The sequence below is a fragment of the Pelodiscus sinensis genome, chromosome 3 (genome assembly GCF_052426305.1).
Source record: "Pelodiscus sinensis isolate ZL-2025 chromosome 3, ASM5242630v1, whole genome shotgun sequence".
Taxonomy (NCBI): domain Eukaryota; kingdom Metazoa; phylum Chordata; order Testudines; family Trionychidae; genus Pelodiscus; species Pelodiscus sinensis.
The window spans coordinates 166055147-166071988 of NC_143054.1; the positions used below are offsets into that span (position 1 = coordinate 166055147).

General features: G+C 42.6%; 1 protein-coding gene across 2 annotated transcripts in view; it reads right to left on the reverse strand.

Annotated features, from left to right (window-relative positions):
• Positions 1-4402: 4402 nt before the first annotated feature.
• Positions 4403-16842, reverse strand: part of TTC7A (tetratricopeptide repeat domain 7A) — a 229535-nt gene continuing 217095 nt past the window's right edge. For both annotated transcript variants that reach the window (XM_006125491.5, XM_075925403.2), the window contains one exon: positions 4403-9718. In XM_006125491.5, coding sequence (XP_006125553.3) covers positions 9497-9718 — 222 coding nt within the window. In that variant the 3' untranslated portion in view covers positions 4403-9496. The remainder of the gene's footprint in view (positions 9719-16842) is intronic.

Sequence of the window (16842 nt, forward strand, 5' to 3'; positions counted from 1 at the left end):
ACCATCATTTTTCATACAGAAGGTGACTGTTGGACAAAGACAAACAATGGGTTTATTAAGTTTGTTGAACCCAATAGGTCTTGCTTATATCTCATCAGTAGTGTCATTTAAGTGGGGTCAGAACAGAATTTGTAAACAATGTTTTCAAACAAATGAAACTGGATTTTACTCAGCTAGATTATATGGTAGATTGAAGGGCACTTTTCAATGAAATAACCCATGGTTAAATACTCTCTAGTAACTTTTGCTTTACTGTGCAATGTTTAGTAAAGCATCTAAGCACATGCTTATCTTGGGGTTTAGAAGTTGGAGATGCTGGGAGAAAAAACTTAGTGGGCTCCACAGATACTCAACAAAACAGTTATTTTTGTTGCTTTGCAAATGAATAGGCAGATCTGTCTGGAGGATTTAATTTTAATAAATAATGAAGGCCTAAAATGTTTATTTGAAAACAAGGGAGGTTGTGTGCTTTTTTTTCTAAATCAGAAATTCAGATATTGCCTATCCTGGAAGATGCTGCGAAGGGGCAGAGAAATAAATAGAAGTAGCATGTCACAAATCCTAACAAAATGAAAACTGATTGATGTGTGAGGGGAAGTGATATTGAATTAAGGGCTGAAAAAAGCTCCCTATACACCAGAATCACCCAAAAAGTCTCCAACCAAAGAGAGGACTTGATATTTATATGTAACTAGCAAAAACAAACAGCTGTGTGGGTGGGAGGGAGGGAAGAAAGTGGGAATAATCCTCACCTTTCTCCTCCATAGATCACACACAAGCAGAAAAAGGGACAGAAATGTATTTGCAAAATCACTTTTAAAGTCATGCTTCCTGCCGTGTCACCTGTTGCTCCCAGGCTCCTCCTCTGGTCTTTAAGTTGCTTCCTGGACAAAAGGTTTCTCCTGGTCACACTCCTCTGGTTATGAGGGGCATTGGCAATTCATTCTGGTTGAGCTAAACCCTATATAGGAGAGGCACCTCCGCTTGATGCCTGACAAAGCTAAACATGAGGGCCAGCTTTTTACAAGATAACTTGTTAACCAAACCCCATGTGGATTTCAATATGTAAAAATGTCAGTCCTCTGGAAAATGAATGAAGGTCTATTTAACTTGACAGAATTGGAGGTGTGACTGTGCATACCGAAAAGCTGATTAACATTATTGACCAAAATGAGTCCAACCCACAACAGTGACTCCAAAGGAAATGTTTTCATGCCCCTGTGCTTTATGAAAATTGGCTTATGAATATGTAAAGATGTATGCAAAATAGATCATGCGACATGTCATTTTAAAGTTTGTGAACAGCTGAATCTGTATAGCCAATGTCTATGCATGTATCTTTCTTGTATGTGAAGTCAGACATATTAAGTGGAAACCTGTTTTATTAGTCCATGTATTTTAGTAAAAGCCATTTGTGATACCTTAGAAACTTGATGATCAAGTCAATGACCTGTGAATGGTTTTGTTTTTCCTGTTAGCCCAAACTCTGGTCGGTCCACCTGATGCTGGAAATCATTTTGGATCTGGTGCTTTTCCACTTACGGTGAGAAAAGTTTGACCTGACCACAAAGACTTCCCACCTTGGGCAAATGGGATATAAAAGGGGGACCCAAACAATAGGGAATGACCAGAAACCAAAAGACCCCAGTTACCGCCTAAGATGCCCGGTGGAAACAGCTAATATTGAACATGGGGAAGGACTGGGTATTACTTAGTTTGTGAAAGAGATCATTAGTACAACTGTTATGGTAAGAATTTGCATGTAGCAAGTTTCTTAGGGTATTAGAAGTAGCTGGCATGTTTTGTTTTGGCTTAGTAACTTACTTTGATTTCTCTGTTTTTACTTGCAATCACTTAAATCCTACTTTTTATACTAAATAAAACACTTTTGTTTATTAATCCCAGTGTAAACAATTGTTACGTGGTGTGTGGGGCTGGGAGGAAGCAATCACAGTGCATGTTTCTTGCATTGATAAAAAGAGCAAACTTACGAGCTCTTTCTGTGTAAAACTTTTTGACGCTTCCATTTTGCACAAAAACCCCATTTTGTGCAAGATCCTTATGCCTGTCTGGGAGAAGCATAAGGATCTTGCACAAAACAGGGTTTTTGTGCAAAACGGAAGTGGCTACACTACTTCTTTTTGCACAAAAACCCCTTGCATGAAAAGAAATGGCAGAAAATATGCTAATGATGCAATGACTTATGCTAATGAGTCCCTTGTTAGCATATTTTCTGTTGCAAAAACTCGTAGTGTAGACAAAGCCTAAGACTGATTCATCTGGGCTGTGTCTAGACTGCATTCCTTTTCCGTAAAAGGGATGCAAATTAGACATATCGCAATTGCAAATGAAGCGGAGATTTAAATCCCCCCCTCTTCATTAGCATAAAAATGGCTGCCGCTTTTTTCCGGCTCAGAGTTTTGCCAGAAAAAAGCGCCAGTCTAGACTCTGATCTTTCGGAAAATAAAGCCTTTTTCTGAAAGATCCGAAAGATCATTTTAAGAGGAATAAGGGATCTTTCGGAAAAGGGTTTATTTTCTGAAAGATCTGCGTCTAGACTGGCGCTTTTTTCCGGCAAAGCTCCGAGCTGGAAAAAAGCGGCAGCCATTTTTATGCTAATGAAGCGGGGGGGATTTAAATCTCCGCTTCATTTGCAATTGCCATATGTCTAATTTGCATCCCTTTTACAGAAAAGGGATGCAGTCTAGACACAGCCCTGGGGTTTAGTCCCTTTTGTGGGTTGGGGTTCTTGGGCACTGTCAACAGCCAGATAGCTGAGCCTTCCCAGAGCTGAGTTGGGTCACTATTTGTGTTGCTTTGCTGGGGGGTGGTGGTTATCCCAACTCTGTGCCTTGGCTGGGGGAGACCAGAGCTTCTGGCCCAGAGGGAAAGGATAGTGGGGAGCCCCAGAAGGCAGGAAAGGGGCTGAGTGGCTTGATGAGCACACCGTGTGACAACCCCAAGGGGACTCCTATGATCCAACCCATCACAGTGTTGGGAGTTTTCCCTCTTTTGAAGTGAGAGCAGCACAAGAAGATCATGATCCACATGTGAATTGCAAGAGAGCCAAACAGCTGAGGACACATTATTCCTTCCCAACTCAGTTCCTTTATGGAAGCATTTGTCCCTGTTGTACTTGTAGACATAGGGCAGCTTTTCCCATGAAAATGTTTTTTGCAACTGGTAACTCATGGGGCACATGAGGTGCCAGTTAATATAAAAATATTGGTTTCATAGCTCTTAAAATATTTGTGCTATGAATATATTAAAACATTTAAAGCAGCAGGAAATGACTGTGTATGAGAAGTTTTATCCTCCCACAGGATCTATTTCTTCATCTGGGGGTAAGTATCTTGTAATTTAACTTTCTTTTTCATATTAAATGAAAAAAATTCCAAGAACCCTACATTAACAGAACATTCAGTTTTATAGTGAAGCACTCAAAAGTCAGGAAATGACAAGTAAAGGGTGAATATACAATCTTAATTGCCCCCCTTTTGTGTGCAAATAATAAGTGAGTCTTGAATTGCATCCCACAACACTTTGCAAACAACACAGTAAATCAGATGGTCTTTTCAATAACTTTAGATACAACGTAGTACATGTTCCTTTGCTATGGGAGCATTATGGTGGAGAAAGCAGCAAGAACAGAAGAAAGAAAATCTGGATATCTAAAATACTTGGTAATTTGTCCTGCCTGATTACGGCCATTCGAAGGCTGAGCCAGGTCACACAGGGTGCATCTACACAGCACCCGAAACTCAAAATAAGATTCACAATTTGCACTATGCAAATTGCGTAGCTTATTTCAAGTCTATTTCGAACCATCCCTTAACCTCGGGCAACAAGGTTTACAGGTATGGCAAAATAGAGCACCCATTATTTCAAAAAATATTTTGAAATAATGAGCATTTTTCTAAGACACGGGATAGCTAAATATCTCTGCTGTGTAGACTTACCCTAGATAGCTCAGTTAACTTTACAGTGTGCATGCAGTGCAGAACATCTTGCCTTAAGAGAGCACTCAATAAGCTTAATAAACAACAAAACCCTCTGGTATATACCCCTTCAGTGCATAACTGTCAAATGCTCAGTCCAGTGAAAAGCAATTATCTCTAGAGCAAGGCTGCTTTGGGACGATTATTTCCAGACCCCATTGCAATTACGAACCTGAGTTGGTTTGGATGCAAAATGGTCACAAGCATGTTTATCATGGAAAAGTGTTATTTTATCCCGAGGCTCCCATCACTAAAACAAAAAATAATCAAACTGTTTCTTTCCAGGGCTTTCTGAAAATAGGCCTTTATAAAGGAAATCATTTTGCCACCTGAACCACAGAAATCACTGCTGTTCCCATTATAATGTGCAGTTAAAGTATTTTCAAGTAAATACATCATAGGACTGTTTTCTATTTGGATTTATTAGTTGTTATCGAGAAAAGACAAATAGTGCTTCTGAAACATTGCAATAATCAGTGTTACAAATTGCTGTTACCAACAGAAACAGAATGGAACTCTTGTACCATGCAGGGTATGGATGGTCTGTTAAAAGAGCTCTCTGTACTCTCTGCACAAACAAGGACATCAAAAGGCAGAGCCTCAACTGGTATAAACTGTAATAGCGCCAATAGCTTCAGTGGAGTGCGACAATTTAGGTTAGCTCTGGATGAAGCTGCAAGTCTCTTATGTTTCTGTATAGAATAGCTCAGAGAAGGCAGTCTGGTGTAATGAAATAAAGCTTTCAATTTTTTTTACAGTATGAAAAGAATAACTGGCAGCTAAGGGAAATATAAATACTTCTATTTTACTACTCAACACACACACACACACACACACACACACACACACACACACGAGAAAAGGATCTAACAGAAGAAAGACACACACACACAAGAGAAAAGGGTCTAACACAAGAGAAAAGGGTCTAACCATTTTCCTTCCTGTTGGATGCATCCGGGTTACTCACGATAAAATAAAGTTGGTGGCAGTAATGGGGCTTGGATATAGATTACTTCCTATTGAATCCATGCTTCTAAAATCTGTCTACTATAAAGGAGACTTTTAGAAAGACAGTGGGGTGAAAAACCTGCTCCTTACTAAAAGGGCTCCCATTGACTTCAGTGGAGTCATGATTTCACAAAATACTAATTCACACTAGCAATACATATTGTTAGTGTTCAGAAAAGCCAGGGGCTAAAAATTGAAGTTCTATGGGCCAAAACTACATTTCCTATGCACACTGATATTCCCACTGACTACTATATAGGAATAAGTATTGCTCAACTTGCTCAAATGAGTAGTCTCATTAATCTTGTTGAAGGCACTCACATGAGTAAACTATGCAACAAGGTTAGGCTTACAAGCAGGGAGGAATAATAATAGAGAGGTAGCCGTGTTAGTCTGATCTTGCTAAAACAAAAGGAAAAACTATGTAGCACTTTAAAGACTAACAAGATGGTTTAGTCTTTAAAGTGCTACATACTTTTTCCTTTTGTTTAAGCAGGGAGGAGATATTTATCTTATCTATATATCAAAAGATCAGTGAAGTCCATACTTAGAAATATAAAGAACAGAGGCAGCATGTTACCCTGGAAAGGTTTTTAAGCAGCAAAATAGAAGTTTAAGGCTATGTCTACACTTGCACTCAATTGACAAAACTTTTGTCATTCGTGAGTGCTTAACCCCCCACTCCCATGAATGACAAAGATTTGCCATGGCAAGTGCATTTGATGTGAATATGGTTGAGAAAACAAAAGCTGCTTGTAGGTGGTGGAAGTATTTTGTCGGCAAAAGTGCTAGCCAGCGTTCACACATCCTGACTTTTTGCAACAGGGCTGTGTCAACACAGCTTTATCCGTAAAAGCTGCATATTGTAGACATACCATAAGCAGATGATTGCCCACCATATCCCTACACTAATTACCCTCCTTACACAAATGACAGAAATCTCAGATCTGGAAGTGCTCAACTACCAAAGTTCAGACCCTGAGAGGTAATAAGCACAACACCCACTTTGGGCTTCAATTCATTACATGCACAATTCTAGTTCTTCAATTAGGCAATATTTATGAACTAGAACTACTAATGCACTACTACAGGGGGATTTATCTGTGTACTTCCCAATGGGAATATCTCATGGTCACTTACTATACAACTGAAGCAAAGACCTTTAGGTAAAATTGTGGCTGGCAGAGGTCTTGCATTAACATACATAATTCCTAGTAGTAGACTGGGATTATTGGACTAGTTGGACATATAAGGCATTTCATACAATTTCACATACCTCAAGAAGCCTGATCTCTGTGAGAACTCAAATATTCCCAAACACAAAAATCTCTCAAGACAATCACTTCTTTATAAAACAACTATGATACAGCAAGTTATGCAGACAGCGGTGGAGGTGGGAATGAGTAAAAATATGGAAATCTGTGTTTTTTCTTTTATATTAGGGAAATTTCCCCACCCCCCTCCTTTTCACCAGTAGGATTAGAATCTCATAACACTTTTTAGAGCAGTCTGGTGGAATTATAAGACTCAAAGGAACATTAGTACCTGCTTTAAATGATTTTCCTTCATACCTGAGTTACTACAACAGTGCTTCATGCACTGAAGTAGAAAACAACAATGCGGATGATAGAGCACACAGATTCCTTTTCCTGGCTGTTGTAAGGTTTGAGCACTGACTGGTGTGGCACCTCCTGCTTGCCTAAACTAGCTCTTCCAGCTCTGTTGACCAGTGTCTTGCTCTCAGTTTCTGCACTACTTCAGGGCCCATGTCCCTCCCAGTCCATGGTGCCCCTATCCTCATGGTGCTGTCTTGCAGCAGTGCCCCCAAAACCCGGGGTCCTCACCTCCCACAAAATCCCAAACCCCTAAATCCATCTTGCCCCAGTGACCACTGCCCGTCATCATCCAGCCCTTGCCCACGAGCAAACTGTAGTCTAAAATGGTCACTCATCATTGGCAAGGGGGTGTAGACTGTGCTGCCTTCTCCTGCTCTGGCTGTTCCTCTGCAGCCCTGATATCTCTCTGGGCCCCTGTCACTGGGCCTCAGCCTGGTGTTTATTCAGGCCTGCACTCCCCTTGGCTCACCCTGCCTTTTCCCAGCACTCCTCGGTCCAAGGTACCCCCTGTACCAGAACACAGTTAGGCCCCTCTACCTGCAGAGTTGGAACAAGAGTGTGCACCTCCTGGCCAGACATCTTTTTATACAGCCCTTCAGAGTTCTTATTGGCTGCCTGAAGCCCTCTCCTAATTGGCTCTCAACCTCATCCATCTTCGAAGGCTGTTTTAACCCTTTTCATTCCAGTGCAGGGCAACTGCCCAGTCACACTTGCCTTGCTTCCATTGAGGCGAACAGGAATTAGGCCAAATCCTCTTCTGGTATAAGTCAGCACAGTTCTATGGAATGTGATTAAACTGTGTTTACTTACTTGAAGAGGCTAGAGTACCATGATCACCAAAGTGGGGGAGAGTCAGAGGGCATAACAGGAACATTCAGTAAAATTCATCATTGGAAGAAGGAAGCCCATAGCTAGAGCCCCAAGTCAGGTAAGACTGACCCACTTCCATCTGTCTGTTCCCAGACCCCCAACCAGGCTCCTCCTCCAGGCTCTGAGTTGCTTCCCAGGCAAAAAGTACCACCTGGTTGCACCCCTCCTGGGCTCAGGTTATGAGGACCATTGTTTACATGCAGGTGGCTGGATCTCAAGTGGAAGTCATAGCTGAAATTCCCGTTCCCGTCTAGGCATCAGTATAGTATCCAGAGAAACTGAGGCGCACACACAGGGTTACTATAAGACAGGAGAACTCACATGCAACAAGATGAATAAAATCCCCACAACCTGAGAGGGAAAAAGAGCACTGAGGAGAGCACAGTCCTGTTCCATATTAGCAGCATGTCTTGTGTTTACTGTAGAAGGGACACATCCAACACCAGAATATTTCAAGTAGTCTTTACATTTCCAAAACACTGTAAATAATTCAGACAGCAAGTCTACTGAAGAATCTTGAAGTTCTTTACAAATAAACCCTCGATATTTATGGAGCATGAAGATATTATTTCTGGAGTAAACTAGTCTGAGGCCACAATAGATGGTGAAGCTACAGCATAAAGAGTACTTCAGTGCAAAACCATTTAAAATAGTTGGAAATAATGGACCAGATTATAAGCTATGAACAGCCAAAGCATGTATGATACAAACTGGGTGTGTGTTTGTGTGTAAAGATGGCCTAGAGCTCATCTTTTCATGCCTTTGATCATTGTGCTGCTCCATGGAAGGCTGCAAACTTGCTGCATTGGCCACACAGCTTAAACCCAGTCATACCACCTTTCCCTACCATGCCAGCAGAAGGAAGAATGGTTCTGCACCACAAGAAGATCACTCCAATACTCTCTGGCCAGGCAAGACAGATTCAGGGCCACATTATAGTGGTGATGAGGCATAAAGTGGTCCTAATATACTGAAGGATCTGGACTAGTTTTTATCATGCCAATTTCTTTTTAAAGAAATGGCTGATCAAAAAACTACAGTGGGAATAAAGGTAATGTATATATACATATACTGCTTCCAACAATTAAACATGTTTATCATCTGTGTAGTCACTATATTTTATAGATGAACAGGAAAAAAAATCCGTCAAAAGCAAAAGAAAAGCACAAAGTACAAATATAATACATTGCCTGAAATCAACAATGTGTTTTCTCTAATAGCTGCTGGAGTATGTAACTGCTAAGAATAATACTCAGACAGTTCATATTAACTGGCCTGAAGAATTGCCTTGCAATAAAAATGTAATTTGAATGAAAATCATTTTTAAAGATTAATCAAAATTTGAATGGATCAGATCTTTGGCTTTTCCACTTCAGTTGATCACACCACCACAGCAGCCCATAGAAAAATGTTCTAACTGTCCAGTCAAAAGCTACTCTGAGTGTTGACTGTGTGTGCAGTATGGCACTGCATGGCGTCTGTGTGCACATACAGGTATGAGGTCAAATTTGGTTCTGATGTAAGATGGGCAACTTCACTTACTACAGTAGAGTTGTACATGCTTATAATAGGTTTGAATTTAGCTCATGGCTGTTTTTAAATTAAGTCTCTCTCTCTCTCACAAAAAAAATTAAAAGGTGCATGAAATTTGTTTGCAATACAAGTGCTTATTTCAGCTATGTTGCAGCAGCATCTATACTACTGTCAGTTTAGTCATCTAGGGCCTGAGCTGCCTCCAGCTGAAATCAACAGGAGTCTTTCCACTGACATCAGCAGGAGCCAGATCACACATCTCTGATGCCAGAAGACAGTGTCCTCTTTGTGCCCGGTCACTTGTTCTTTAAGGCTGGGTTTTAACACAGCTAAACACATAGATCAGCGTCCTGTTCAGGAATTACTTCACCAATCATCAAGTTTATTTTTCTGTCTAACCCAGAGTTTTTTCTGTATATATTTCTTGGCATCTGCCAACTGAAAAGCTGTGCTTTGTTGAAAGGAAGTGCTTTATAGTTCTCTGGGTATGACAGTGAATGGAACAACAGGACTACTGGATTCAAGGTCCAGTGCTGTTAGGAGGCATTCCACAGCAGCTTCATTTTTTCCTTGTGCTTGCAATACTTCTCCTAGGCTGTTCCAGGCTTGGTGACTGGTGTTCTGTATCTGGACTGCATCCCTCAGAACCTTCTGAGCCAGGCTTCTCCGTCCAAGCTTGCTCAGTATGGGCCCCTGCAAATAAACAGTAATCTGGTATCAGTGCACAGAAGTATTAGCTTTGTCAATTCACACTGTGTTTCATAATGGTATAATACATGGAATGCCCCAGCAGGCTAACACTCTAAGCAGGCAAACAACAGATCAGTTGTGATATTCCTCAGCCTATGAGAGGATATTCAGCACCAAATAATTCCTGAAGAGGAGTTTCCCACTCCTAAATTACACATTGATTTCATTGTCGATGTCATCAGATGTCACTGATGTTGTGTCCTGACAAATATTCTGCATTGTTGAATGTTGATAACTGTTCGGCTGCATGCATGTGCCTTGGCTCTTTCCATACAGCCCACGTAGCAGACCCTAAGAGAAACTCCAATGACCACAAAATCAGATAAGGGATGAGAGAACACCTCCCCAGGTTTATTTTCAACACAGCATGGTCCAGCAGACTCTACCAGGCCACGAACACATGTATGCCTGATGCAATGGACACAGCTCAGTCACTGTCAGGAACTTCCACTGCTCCCTAGGCTAGACAAAGACAGCCCCTCTGAGATACATCTTTATGCACAGATACAAACAAGTAACACATCACTCCTGACATATCATGGTGCTACCCTCTGACATACACGGGTGCCACCCATTACACGTGTTGGTTCAATCAAAATATCCCTATCCATCATGTTATCATCCTGAACTTATCCTTAGGCTGGGCCAGTATGCTCTTGTTATCCATGGGGAGTGTACAGGATTGATGGACAGATTTTATTTGCCAATTGAGTTTAGTTCTTTATGATGGACCTGAGCATGCTAGGCCTGGTACCATAACTTGGAGAATGTATTTTTATGACTGAGCCTTAGAGGCGCTCCCAAATAATGAATATATATGAATAATATATCTATGGTATATATAAATATGTATTTATTTATTTATTTTATATGGGCATACATGTACAGTATGTATATATACTTAATATGTTTGGGTGCATATGACACCACCTTATATTCAAGCATAACCATTTATTTTCCAATTCGATACTCTGGTTTGGACATTGTGGTATTGCAGATAGCAACACACTTCTGTTACGGCATTTACAGTTGCCATCTTGTGATGTTACAGCACCAAATTTTGAACTAAACTATTTCAAAATTAACTTGTGTAGTTCAAATTGCATAGCTAATTTCAAGCTCTGTGTGCAGTGAAGACGGACCCTCGTTGATTTTGCTGTGAAAGAGTACAGCAAGAAGATGGAGTTTGGAGCCATATGGGCAGGTCACATGTCCATGCATGACTCAGTTCTTTGCAGGTAGATGTCACTGCCTACATTCCAGATTGAAGGTTTGCAGGAAAGTCTATTTAGTGTAACTGGGTACCTCCCATGCTTAATTGTCTGTTGAATGTTTCAACCTGAATAGCCTTTCCCAGACATGCTGGCTAGCTATTCTGAGGGTGTTACTTCAGGAGCTAACATTTGAAATACAGATGCACAGTTAATGTTCATATCTTCAAATACAAAAATGATACATGCACACAAATAATATAGCTAAAACCAGTCAACCATAAGCTTTAGTTTACATAGACATCTCATTTGGCACATTTTGAACATGATTTGTTGCAAACACACAACAGTGGATGCAACAACCATCTGTCAAAACATATCACATCCAATAACATGACACCTTCTAGCTTACTTCTCTCTACAAATATTTTGGGACACGATGTCTGAAGGAGGATATATACCAACTCTGTGCATTGCATTTTAATGTATTAACACAGTGTGAATCTCAGAACACGGTATATCCTCTAGTCAGAAATGTAATGTTACAAATTAATATTTGGCTGATCAGAAATAAAATAATCATTTAAAAAGTTACCCATTTAGCTCATCAGAACAATCTACAAGTTTACAGAGGAATGACTGAATGCTCTTTGAAGTCAGTGGAAAGACTCCCGTTGCTGGATAAGTGAGAAACACAGTTATGGCTTTGGAGTTTTGGGAAATGTTGCTACAATCAACTTTTCTGACAATCTAGCCAGGAGTGGCTGACCTGCTGAAACATGACAGTATGGAGAACTCATCGTAAGTGTCTGTTAGGCCTGGTCTACAATAGAAATATATATTGAATTTAGCTGCGTAAGGTTGATTTTCTAAATGATGCATCCATACTACCACGCCTGTCACGTTTATGTTAAGGGCCACTGAAGTAGATGTTGGTTACTCCTGATTTCATGAGGAGTAATACTATCCCTGACCTTGCATGGTTGAATTTACAATAGTGTGGACCTAACACTAGAGTAAGTTAAGGTTATTGGCCTCCAGGAGGAATCCCACATTACCCTACTCTGGGCAGAACTAGTGCCTCTACTGGTCAGAAGTTGAACAGGAAAAGCTCCAGGAAAAACTGAATTTCATTTCCCGTGCTGCCAGCATTGCGAGCACATCTCAGAGCGAGCAGCACACCGTGGCACAAGTGGCCATGACTTTGACTAATTCAAACACTGTGATGACTTTGAATACTTCTCCCATGGGCTCCAGTTCTCAGGGTCACAGAAGAGCACCAGTGTGGAGTGTCTGGGAGATCTTGGACCCTACCGAGGTGTGGGGAGAGGAATCAATTCTTTTTGAGCTCCAAACAAGCAAGCGGAATGTGGACACTTATGCGAAGATTGCAAGCTGCTTGGGGGCTAAAGGCTATTCTACGGTAGGGATGTTAACGGAGTAGTTGAGTAACCTCTTGAATTCTTATTGGTTACTTGACTATTCTATAGTCTCTGGGGGCGGGGCCAGCAGCCAATGCTCCTCATTCCCAAGGAGCCTGCTGCCACTCCGAGCTGCTGTCTCTGTTTAAAAACCAGCTCCCTTCATGGACTGGCTGCCTGTGGCCCTGTGCTGTTGTCTCTGACAAAGAGGCAGCAGTGCAGGGTGGCAGCAGCCCTTGTCTAGGGTGGGTCTGAGCTCCTGGACCTGGAATGAGCCGGAAATGAGCAGGGCTGTCTGCCTGCTCTGCCTCTAATACACCTTAAATGCAGAGCCTCAGCAGGGGTAGGCCCTGGACCTGTCGCAAGCCACGACTGAGCTGGGCTGCTGGCCAGCCTGCTAAAAAATGTACTGGCAGAGGAGTGGGGGAGAAATGCGTGTAGTCTATAGCATTAACGTATAAGCTTTTGCTTATCAGTTAGTAGGTTAATCGACTATATTATTACATCCCTAATCCAGGGATGCTCAGCACTGCCTAGTCAAAATCAAGTTGCTGAGACAGTCCTACCATAAGGTGAAGGAGGCTAACAGATAGTCTGGCACAGCACCTCACAGATGCCACTTTTATGAGCAACTGAATGTGATTCTGGGGAGGGACCCAACCAGCTTCCCCTGTCTGACTGTGGCGTCCAGTCAAGACATGGCAGCGTGGAGACGGCATGATAGTGGAGGGTGAGGAGAAGGAAGAGGAGAATGGCCAAGCAGCAATCAAGAAGAGCCAAGATATTGTTCATTACACTGGAGCCAGTCCCCTCCTCCCAATCCCCTCCTTTTACTGGGTTCAGGCAATTGGGTGTGATGTGCAGCATGCTCTGTGCCAACCCAGCACAGAGGTCCCGGACCAGCTTGTTAATGCATCTGCAGACAGAGTGGGAGTCTTCATGAAACTCTCGCATAGGAACTCTTTGATCCTTCTCACAAGGTTTTTGGAGACGCCAGCCTTATGCCATCCTCTGCAGTAGGACACCTTCCCATGCCAAGCCACCAGAAAGTGGTCTGGCATTATTGAACCGCAAAGCATTGCAGCATAAGGCCCAAGTTTAAGGCCCCATTCAGTCAGCATCTGCTCCCTATCACTCTGTGATTTGGAGAAGACTGTTATTGCTCATGATAGCCTAGATGAAGGAAGAGGAGGGTTGCTGTTAGCACTCTCCCCGAGAAGCAGCATGTGGTGGACACACATCCTCCCCACGGTCCTCATGGGATGGGAAAGCAGCACTCTACCCGGGAGGCTGCCTCTGCCATACCCAGCATGTGCTGGACACTGAGGGAAGCCACCCTGTTCCATTCTCCCCCTCCCTGCCTGCAGGCTCCTGTCCTGGCTGGCCCCTTACTATGCCTGTCTGCCTCCGAACTACATGTGCCCAGATGCTCCCCTGAGAACTCTGCACCTGCTTTAAAGAGCCCGCTTTAAAGCCAAAATATGCCCTTGCACAGAACACATCTCCACTGTCTATACAGAGATCTTCAGTGTAGACTAACAGATTAGGGGAGGCATCGCACAATATATCTCCTGAAATGTGTGCCCTTGTAACTTTTCATTGCAGCTGGGACTGCAGCCAGCTCACTGCGTATTCCCCCTTTTCCAACATCTGCCCTCCTGGCCCAGATCCAGGGTGAAAGGGAGGACATGTTCAGGGAGCAGATGGAGTGCATGAAGTCCCTTGTGGAGGAAATGTGGACAGAGTGGCAGGACCAGATTGCTGAACGCCAGGAGAGTGGAGCCACTAGAGAGCAGCAGGCAAGGCAGCAGGAAACCTTCTTTACCTCCCTAACAGATGTGATGGACCATCTGGTTGCATATCTGGAGAGAGCCTCCTCCCAAAACCCCGCCTGCCCTGATGACACCCCCCCCGGTCCCTCCTCCCCCAGCCCTGATGCTTCTATTTCCAGGGTTTCTGGGGCCACTTGGGCCCCAGGACACGGGGTAATCAAGGGCAGCCTTACCCTACACCTCGGGAACAAAAGGCTCTCCCATGTGTGTTTCTGACCCCCCCCTTTGGAGTTTTGGTCCCAGGGTGCACTGGGAGCATAGCCCAGAATGCTGCTCTTCACTAGTGAATTCTATAGTTCACGATGGAGTCTGGCTAGTTGTAAATATTGCTTGCATGTTGTTGCTATGTAGCATCCATCTGGAATCTACCTACAATGCAAATAAAATAATATATTCATAGAACCACCCACTGATGGGCAATTTACATTTTTAGCTGGAAGCCTTTTTAGATTTTCTAGTGAAAAGTTCCGTTCCTTAGTTTCCACAGAAACACATCTGCTTCATGCGCATGCATAATTTCATAAAATCAGAGGTCTAAGGAAGATCAGCAATTAGTAGAACTAAGAGAAGGCAAATGATTAAGGGTTTCATTTTCCTATTATAAGCAAAAGGAGGGGCTGTGTTATTATTGTCCTTTACTTCCCCACTCCCTCCCCATTATTGTCCTTTACTTCCCCACTCCCTCCCCAATGTAGAAATCAATACATGGCATAGCCTTTCTTTTCCAGTCCAACAGAGGGATTGTTTGGGCTGTCAAGAAGGCTCTTATGAGTTACCTCCTTCCCCATTTAGTTAGGTTATACAGATGATTAGTATATCCCAACACTAGAATCACCAAAATATTGTCCATTGATTTCAATGGTCTTTTAAGATCTCAATCCCATTCCCATTTCCATTAAGAGCTAAACTCCCATATATTTTGACAGTGCAGGGTCAGGCTCAAGGGGAGATGGCGGACAGGCTGTTTTTTTAAAGTTATCTATTATATATTTAAGAGAGTTTTGTCTGTTTTATCTGTGTGTTTGTCTGGGTTTCTGTTTATCCCTCAGCTGGGAGACGTGCACCCCTTCCCCGGCTGTGCTCACTGTAGCGGCCAGGGAGAAGCGCTTCTCACCTAGCCCCAAGTTGCTGTAGTGACAGAGGGCTGGTGTTGATCTCTCTTCCTGGGGCAGCCTGCATACTGAACCCCTCATCACTAGCCTTGCCCCAGAACAATGGGAATCTCAGACCCAGGTGCCAGAAGTGGCCCCTGGCTTGCCTGGATCTGGCCTCCAAGACTCAGGACTCCCCCTCACCTCCAGCATTGGGGAACCTGCACTGGCACTCCAGCCCCCCACTGCCCCACCACAGGGCTGGAGTGCACAAAATCTGCTAGCCTGGGCCCCCCTAGATTCTGGTGTGCAAGGCGAATGTGAGGAGTGTCCTAAGTTGGGGACCACAACTATGAGGGTTGGTATTTGTTTGTTTGCTCCTCACTTGTGTGCAGCCCCTAACTGATTTTCCTGTGGGTCAGTGGCTCTGGACCCAAAAAAGATTCCCCACCCCTGATTTAAATGAAGAAAAACAAAGCTTTATATTATAAACACACACACACACACACACAGATATAGATATACAGAGAGAGAGAGAGAGTGTTATGTCAAGTAAGAAACCCCACTGTCCTGCCTCCCCCAGTTCTAGGTTAAACAATGATACTACTTTCCTCCGCTCTAGCTGTTAAAGCGTGAGTACTGGTTTAACTATTAGAGCATAAGTATTGTTCTACCAAATGTGGTCATAAGATAACGAAGACAAATTCATTTAATATTTTCATCCTCTATTTTTTGAAGCTAAATGTTAATGCTTATGAATCTTGACGTAGGCTATGTCTACACTACGTGTTTTGTCGGAAGAGGCAATGCAAATAAAGCGCTGATTAGCATTTTCTTGTGCTTCATTTGCATAATCTATTCTGATCCATTTTTGCACAAGAGGTTTTTGCACTTAAAACATGCAGTGTGGACATGTCTGTTTTGCACAAAAACTCTGCAAAAATGCCAGGAGGGGCATAAGGATCTTGTGCAAAAAGAGGGTTTTGTGTAAAACGGACACGTTGACACTGCTTGTTTTTGTGCAAAAACAGATCAAAATAGATTATGCAAATGAAGCGCAAGAAAATGCTAATCAGAGTTTCATTTGCATTGTCCCTTTCAAAAAAACACATAGTGTAGACAAAGCCTGATAGCATTGAAATGATGTCCCTTCTTTCTCTCTACCATTGAACGATTTATAAAAATACTGTAGTCTTCTTTTTTTTAACTTCCTTGTATAGAGAAGTGTTAGCAAAGTAATGCTGGAGTAACTTATGCAGATATAAGCAGTGCAGATATGGAATTTGGCATTATGATTCAAGGGGACTTATGCCTGTAACCACATTCACAGAAGGTGATCTGCAAAGAAAAAGAAACACCGGGCTTTTGGATGGAATTTTCAAAGTTGCCCCTGGTCCAGAGTCTGAAAGATATTTAGATTGTGAGGTGCCTAAATATCTTTGAGGAGCTGGGCCTAAGTGATGTAGGGCTCATCAACATGGAAAATGGAATCCAAATAACTAAAGGCATGGA